Raw genomic sequence first — 8,259 nt, 5'->3', positions numbered from 1 at the left:
GTGATTAACATAACAATAAAAATGCAAAAAAACCCTTAATTTATATTATTATACTAATAACTTGTATTCTTTGTACAGAAACCGAAAATTAAGATAAGCAAACACATTTTTCTAAAGATTTTATTTATTTATTTATTTATTTATTTATTTGAGAGAGAGAGCGCTTAGGTAGGGGAAGTGGCAGAGGGAGAGAGAGAAGCAGGCTCCCCGCTGAGCAGGGAGCTCAAGGTCCTTTGACTCACCTGAGCCACCCAGGTGCCCAGCAAACACATTTTTACATACCTGTAATCCTAAATATGATGGCTGCAAACAATTTGGCACTTTTCAGAAGTTTTTAAATTCTGTATTTATTTGCTTGTATTCATATGCATGCTAATATTTTAACAAAAGCAGGATCACTTTACATACCACTTTAAAATCTGTTTTTTTACTTAAAAAATATATGTGAACTTATTGGATGTATATCCAAGTCCATGAATATAAATCAATGTCATTTTTTAAAAGATCTTATTTTCAAGTAATCTCTACATCCAACATGGGGCTAAAATTCACAACCCCGAGATCAAGAGTCACACGCTCCACCGAGCCAGCCAGGCGCCCCTAAATCAATGTCATTTCTAACTACTGCATAATATTCATTTTATACATGTGCCCTAATTCAACGAGGCACTTCCTGTTGATGTTAACTGGTTTCAATTTCTTCCTTGTTATTTACAAAAACACGCCTATCAACATCTTAATATACATGCATCTGTGCAATCTCCTGAAACTTTCCTTAACATCAAATAGTTCAAGTGGATTTGCTTGGTTAGAAAGCACGAGGCATAGGATCAGAGTATTTTGCACAAATGTGGATCCCATATATATTTCCATGGGACTATATCTTATATGATGTGCCACTTTCTCCATATTCTGGGTACTATCATTCTTTTTAAATTACCTCAGTTTTTCCTTAACTGGCTTATTTTCTCCTAATTTGCCATCCATGTGGCAACTCTGGCTAAAGTCGTATGGGTTATAGCTCCCTTTAGACCAGATATTGCGTCTGTGACTGTCCACGACCAGATGTTTCATTTGAGAGAGCATTATTTTCAGGCTGACCTTTTTCTTCCTCACTGTCTTTGTATCTTGCTAAAATATTTGTATTGAGCATCTGCTTTTCCTCTACCAGCTGGGGTGAGTCCAGAAGTGTAGCTTCCCTGCCCTATTGAAAGCTATCAAATATACGATTACCAGGTTTAGCCGAAAGAGTTTACTGAATATTCATCTTTGGTCAAACAGTGCAGACATATCTGCTGAAAGAAATGGACAGTTCAGCAAATTATCTGAGGGCCTTATACTGAATCAGGCTTTGCCATATGGTATTTGCTTTTTGTTCAGGGGAAACATTATTTGTTCACCTATCCATTTATTTATTCATTTGCCCATCCATATACCAAGAGGAATCAAGCTATTAAGTCCCTTGACTCTCCCAGGTGAGATATTTTGATAGAGCCATCCTTAGATAGATCTTTTAAAATTAAGTAGTTTACCAAAAAGGACAAATGAGAAATGGGTAAGTATTCATAAGACAAGTTTAGGTGTTCCATGACGAAATATTTTAATGATTTTTTAATAAAAGCAAAATATGTTTATTATAGGAATTTGTTCAAATATTCAAAAGCAAAGAACAAAAAAAGTCATCTGTAATGTAAATAACCCACAAGTAATCAACAGGAACACATTTATTTCTACTTTCTGACTCTTTACCTTCAACATAATCCCAGATAATAACCATGAAAGAATCACTTCCAAAGGGGCTTCAGGATGTAATTGGAAACATCTTTAAACTGGTTGTTTACATAAAATGAATGTTAATTAATCACTAGGAAGAAAAAACAGTGGACATTTGAGCAGTGTTTAAAAAGAGAGAGAGAGAGAGAAAAGGGAAAAGGAAAGAAGGTGAGACCTGGGAGAACTGGAGAGGAAATAGACTGGGATAATTACATACTTATTAAGCAGGACTCTCTTAAAGGTTGCAAGTGATAAAAACTCAGTGTGAGGCAGGATACACAAAGGGCGGTAGGGTTTATTTCGTCATGTACTGGTGTATTTCTAGGAACTAAAGGAAAGATTAAACAACCAAATCCGTGCAAAGTTAAGCTTTGCCTCCTGAACAATAAGAACCAGGGACTCAAGTCAAGTAAGAGCATGGTTCCCAAGAAAGTGAGACTCTTTCCAGAAGGCCCAGACAGACAAACTATGGATGTGTACTACTGTTCTCAAAGCAGCATGGATGCAAACCATTTGGGAGAAGTTTGAGAGATAACAACAGATCATTGTAGCTTCCTGTCTCCCTAGAAAGTATAAAGCAAGCAGGCTCCTCCATGGGTCACTCTCTCTACCAGTGCCTGTTTGGTTTGGGGGTTCCACTCAACTCCTGGAGTATCCCCCACAATGATGTCACAGTCCCAGGAGATACTGAGCACCCAGAAAGATAGGTTCCTCCAAGGCCAATTTAAGCATTTTCTTAATCAGAAGTCTTACAAATCTCAAACTTTGGAAATTGAATTCCTAATATTATAGTTCACGAGTAAGCTAGAATAAGAAAGACCATCTATGAGGCATGGGGGATTGGGAGAGGGTGGCACCATTATGGAATGGAAGCTCCCTTCTTTGGAACAGTTAATACCAAAGCACAACAGAGTTACTCACAGAGAGATGGAAGAATGAGTAGGGAGTCAGGATGACATTGGTGAAGAAGAGAACCAGCCTATGAGCTAGTCTTAACTCTGGAACAAGAAGCCCTGGCTTTTAGTGGAATGGTTCCAGAAGCATTTCATTTACTCTCAAAAAATACGATGCACCCAAACCTTTTTTTTTTTCCCCAATCTCAGACTAGTCACCTTAGTTTTCTCTTTATTTAAATGAGTAATGAAGAGAGTAAATGAAGAGAGATTTTGCTTGAGTAGATGAAGAGAGATTTTGCTTCAAGGATATCCCAACTGTGTCACCCAACTTTTAAAAGACAAATCATCATTCTAGTCCATCTATCCTGCTGGATTAAAAGCTTCATGACAGCAACGTATCTGTTGTAGTTTTATACTACACCCTCATCCTTTTCTAGACTCTTGGTGAAGTATGCTAGTAAGGCTTAGTAAATATTTGTTAAATTGAATCAATATATAATCATAAAATACTTGGACCTAAAAACGATACCTACGATTAAAGGAGGTTTAGAACACATTCTATAAATAAGACTTTTGCTAATCCACCTGTTCAGTTACCTTTTAAATCTTACTCAGTCCACTTCAACCCACATTTATTGAAGGATCTACTCTTGTACGACTCATTATGCTAGGTACCCACAGCACAGTTTCAGTAAAATTCTCACTACGGCTCTGAAAAGATGGATGCTCATAAAGAAAAGTGAGACTGCTCTAGTGAAAAAGAGTAGGCAAGCTAAAACTTAATCACTATTTGCTGTCAAGCTGTGGGGGATGAAGCTGACAGTTTCAGGCTAGCTATAGATCCCAGCCCCCTTCAGCAACTCTTGCAGCATCAAAAAACACAACAGGCTAAACCCAGCATTTTGCTGCTGCTATTGCTGTTTTAAGAACAAGCAGAGTGAGTCAGAAGGGCCGATTTTTTTTTTTTTTCCAGTGTGTTCTCCAGAGAAGGGCATGGAGACTTACTCCATTTGAAGAGTCACAGTTAATGTGGAGCCATTGCTGTATGTTAACTAGATTATTCAGGAGCCATTTTGTAGACCACTTAAAACTCCAATGTGCTTAATTGTACATTTGGACAGTTAACAGCATGGTCGTGTGTGTGTGTGTGTGTGTGTGTGTGTGTGTGTGTGTGTGTGTGTGCGTGAGTCCCTTTTTGTGAGTTTCAATGTTCTTTTTTCATTTAGCAAAAGCAAGTTCGGTTTTGTTTTTTTCAACTCACCGTCATATGTGCTGCCAAAGAGGGGGTCCTTTCCCTTCTCTGCAGATATGATGCTCCCAAGGTTGAAAAAATTCAGGGAAAAAGTAGCAAAGCCAATCCAAACAAAAAGCTTAAACTTCCAGGTCATCCAGCCCCAGAAATGACATGAGATTGAATTTTTGCTTCTTAGTCATCCTGGGAATAGGTGGATATGACACAAGCTATGACATTAAGAGGGAAGATACAATAATCAATAGACCTGTCACATGTCTTTCATCAGCCATGACAGTCATGGGACCTGGGGAACAGTAAACAAAACTGTCAGTCTGACTACATCTCATTTCTAGATTTTGCCACTACCTCTTGTGAAGGCCTGGCCCCTCTTTGCCTCGATTACATACAAAGGAATCAACAGTTCTTGCAACCTCTCCTCCCCACCCATGTTCATGGTGCAAAAAGTTGATCATCTTCTCCTAACCGTCCATCAGAAAACATAAAGAATGCCAAATACTAGTCAGAAGTTGAGATTTACATAAATATATATGTATGTATTACATGTATATATATATTATGTACCTATGTATATATGTATGCGTTGTGTATATGTATAATGTGTATAATGTACACATATGTGTGTATTTGCATGTCTATAAATGTTTTCTCTGTGATTAGATTGTGGACTAAGAGAAGCCCCTGAATAGGCCTTCTATTCCTTCACACTATTCCTTTGCTTTTTCGTTTCACTCTCCTCCTCATTCTTTTTTTTTTTTATATTTGACATTTTTATTTTAAGCTGGAAAAACAAAACAAACAAACAATAACAAAAAAACTTGAAACAGGCTTGTCAAATGATGTAAATTCATCCTTTCCAGGGAAGCAGAAGGTAGACCAGTGCAGGTTATCCTCAAGGCCACATACATCCTGCTTCACTGCTGCTTGCACTCTGCTGGGTTTTGATCCTTCTTTGAGTCATAGTCTGGATCATTTTCTTCATCTCCTTCTTCTTCCCCTTCCTCATCTGCTTCTTCACCTTCTTCATCATAATCATCATCATCATCTTCGATAGCTTCTCCAGTAAAGTATAACACTGATCTTGGGATTATACGCTCATGTAGAAAGTGACCAATTTCAAAGTCTGCAGCAAGGATAGCTTCAGCATCATCATCCAGATCTCCACTTTCAGGAACTTCAGGAGGGGCAAAAAAATTAAAGAAAGAGTCGTTGGAAACTGTTTTGGTCACAGTACAAACTGTCCCACGTCCCTTGTGTTTCTGTTTCTTCTTAATGGTTTTCAAAGTGACATTCTTTCCTTTTTTCCAATCTATCTGGCACCCTGTACAACCCATAATTTCTGGTCCATCGAAAGAAAAGGGATCAGAATCATCCGGTTCTGACCTCATCCTATATGTCTTTGTCAACACTTCATTTGTGAAATATTCATTGGGTTCAAAGTGAAATTCTAAGACAAAACTCATGGGCTGGCGAGCATCTGAGAACTTCACTTTAATATCTTTCAAGTGCTTCAAAATAGGTTCATCATGTTCCTGAACCATATCACTGAGCAAGTCAACGTTCTTAAAAACAGTCAACCAGAATTCAGGAATTCCCTTGGGGTCTTCTTTTTCTTCATCCTTTTTCTCATCTTCAATCTTGGCTTTTTCTTTCAGCTCCTCCGAAATTTCATCCTCCTCATCTGGTTTCCATTCACATTCTTCTTCCGTAGGTTCGTAAATTGCATTAATGATCTCAAATCGCTTATCAAATAGAGGCTGATAGAGAACAGCATACTTTCTTTCAAGATCATGAACTTCCTCGTAGAATTTGGCTTCTATCTGTGCACATTTAACTTGAAGATTTTTGAGAGCATTCACTCGTCTTTTAACTACCCTAGGCAAGCTTTCAATGTATCCTGTTGGTGTTTCTACCAGACCATCAAGTCTTTCTTGAAGGGCTGCAAGAATCTGAGGATTTTGCATCATCTGAACAGTCAGATGACGCGCTTTGATTTTTGTTTCTTCACCAGTTTCTTCTTCTTCTACTTCTTCAACATCATCCAAATCTTGATCAAGTTCAGACTGTTCTTTGTTGTCAATGTCTGCCATGTTGTAAGAATTCCAAATATCGGTGGCTAGCACGGGGAGCCAGGCGGTCGGAGCTGCGCAGGCAGTGACTCAGGGCGGTGGCGGGAGGAGCAGGAGCTCTCCTCCTTATTCTTTCATTCTCTAAGCCTTAGTCATTCAGACTGACTAAACCAAAACAACGCCAGGATATGATTCTCTTCAGGGATTTAAACATGTGCTTCTTTCTAACTGGAATGACCTCCTTTCCACCCCCTGCCACCAACCTTTGCTTAATTATTTACTATTCTCTTCATCATTGCTTCATACTATTTCATCAAGAAACTTCCTCTGTATCCCTCAGACTCTATTTGTTTTGGTCTATGAATTTCTTTTTACATGCTTTCCTCAAATGTCTATTGAGCCTTAGGAATGAGACACTCAAAACTTTAGTAAGTTCGAGTACATGGTGGTGCTTTTCAACTGTGGGCTTTAATGCAGAGTGATCTGGCTGAACCATTTTATGGCCAATCCCAGTTGTCAGCATCCTTAAGTAATCTGTCTGGACTGATCAGGTTCCCCTGAGAAGATCCTTCCAGGCTCCTGCCTAACGTCTGGCTGCCAGCGTTCTGGAAACTGTACAGACCAAGGCTAATAGGAGTTTCAGCATTTAATACATAAATATTCACTCTGTCCTTCCATTTTCAATAAGCACCTGTATTTGTTTCCCATTGCTGGTCTAACAAATGACCACATACTTAGTGGTTTAACAGAATACGAATTGATTACCTTATAGTTCTAGTGTTCAGAATCTTAAAGGGTTCCACTGGAATAAAATCAAAGGGTCATCAGGGCTGCGTTTCTTTTTAGAGCCTCTAGGGAGAATCCATTTCCAAATCTGCCCTTTCCAGCTTCTAGAGACTACCCACACTCCTTGGCTCATGCCCTCTTCCTCCATATTCAAAGCCAACAACAGCAGTCAAGTCCTTCTCATACTGCTTACCTCTGATCCTTCCTCTTCTGCCTCCCTCTTCCCCTTACAAAGATACTGTGATTGCATTGGGTCTGCCCAACTCATCCAGGATAACCTCCCATCTCAAAGGCTGTTATTAGTAGCCTTAATTCCCTTTTGCCAGGTAACCTAATATATTCATGGGTTCTGGGGTGTAGTCACCTTTGGTGGCCATTATTTTTGCCTTCCATGTCATCTCAGTGCTCAGTTGTACCTAGGGTGTCAACAAGTCTAGGGACCCTTGGTTTCATCCTCTTCATAAACTAAATCTCCTATTTTCTCTGTGATAGGATGTAGAAGGGGGGTGCAATTAATGACTAGGAAGACTAGGGAATCTGTTTTGAGGGTCTAACTACAGTACTTCTTAAAGAGAATTTCTATGAATCCTCCTGTTTTTATCTCTACCTTCACTGCCCACCCTCCGTTTCCATAAATACCTAGTATATATACCAGACATACCAATTTCTGAGACTTTGGAAGATATGGAAGATACCAGTACCTTGGATTGCTTCTTGGCTTTCTGCCAGGTTAGGATTCAGCTTTCTCGGGTGTCTTTCAGTCAATTGTGACTCATTAAGTTTTCTTTCCAGCTTCCAAAATTTCATTATTGTTCTCTTGCTTCTGTTCTCTTTGTCCTTGTGGGTTTATACCTTTGTGGTAGATTGATTTCATAAACACCTCTAATTTTTCTCCTCCTTCTGTTTATGCTCCTTGGAATGCAAATTTGCAGCTCCTCCAATTAAGAGATGGAGCCAGTTTTCCCATCCCTTAAATCTAGACAGAACTTGTGACTTGCTTGGGCCAATAGAATGAAGCAGAAGTGACAATGTGTCAATTTTAAAGGTAGATCTTAGGAGACCTTACACATTTCCACTCACTTTCTTGGGGCCCCCTCCTTTTCCATATGAACAAACCCAATCTGGCCTGATGGAGAATGGTAGCCTGAGTCAGCCCAGTGGTCCCACTGGAGGCCCCAGAGATGGGAAAGCCCAGCCAAGATGAGCAAAGCTGAACTTGACTTGCAGCTGACTGAGGAAGCCCTACTGAGACCAGATAAATCAGCTTTTTGAGCCCAGGTTACAGTGCTGATCTCAGAATCATGAGCTAAACAAACGGTTGTTGTTTTAAGCTGCTACATTTTGTAGTATTTTCTTATGCTGCAAAAACTAACTCACATAGCCTTTTAAAAATCCATTTACTGTTATTAAGTGGGAATTTGGGGACTGAAACTTAGATGTGTATGTTCAATCCTCCATCTCTACCTGGAACTCTTCATAGATT

At 39.2% G+C, this 8,259-nt stretch overlaps 1 protein-coding gene across 1 annotated transcript; it reads right to left on the bottom strand.

Annotated features, from left to right (window-relative positions):
• Positions 1–4,713: 4,713 nt before the first annotated feature.
• On the bottom strand, positions 4,714–6,101 carry LOC113934842 (nucleosome assembly protein 1-like 1). Its single transcript, XM_035727213.1, has one exon. The coding sequence runs from the start codon at positions 6,009–6,011 to the stop codon at positions 4,836–4,838; it is 1,176 nt and encodes a 391-aa protein (XP_035583106.1). The 5' UTR covers positions 6,012–6,101; the 3' UTR covers positions 4,714–4,835.
• Between the last annotated feature and the right edge of the window lie 2,158 nt (positions 6,102–8,259).

This window comes from Zalophus californianus, chromosome 4, assembly GCF_009762305.2.
Source record: "Zalophus californianus isolate mZalCal1 chromosome 4, mZalCal1.pri.v2, whole genome shotgun sequence".
In the NCBI taxonomy this organism is placed as follows: domain Eukaryota; kingdom Metazoa; phylum Chordata; class Mammalia; order Carnivora; family Otariidae; genus Zalophus; species Zalophus californianus.
This window is presented reverse-complemented; position numbering and strand designations above follow the sequence as displayed.

Coding starts and splice junctions, on each gene's coding strand:
- LOC113934842 (XM_035727213.1), bottom strand. CDS start 6,011: ATGGCAGACATTGACAACAAAGAACAGTCTGAACTTGATCAAGATTTG.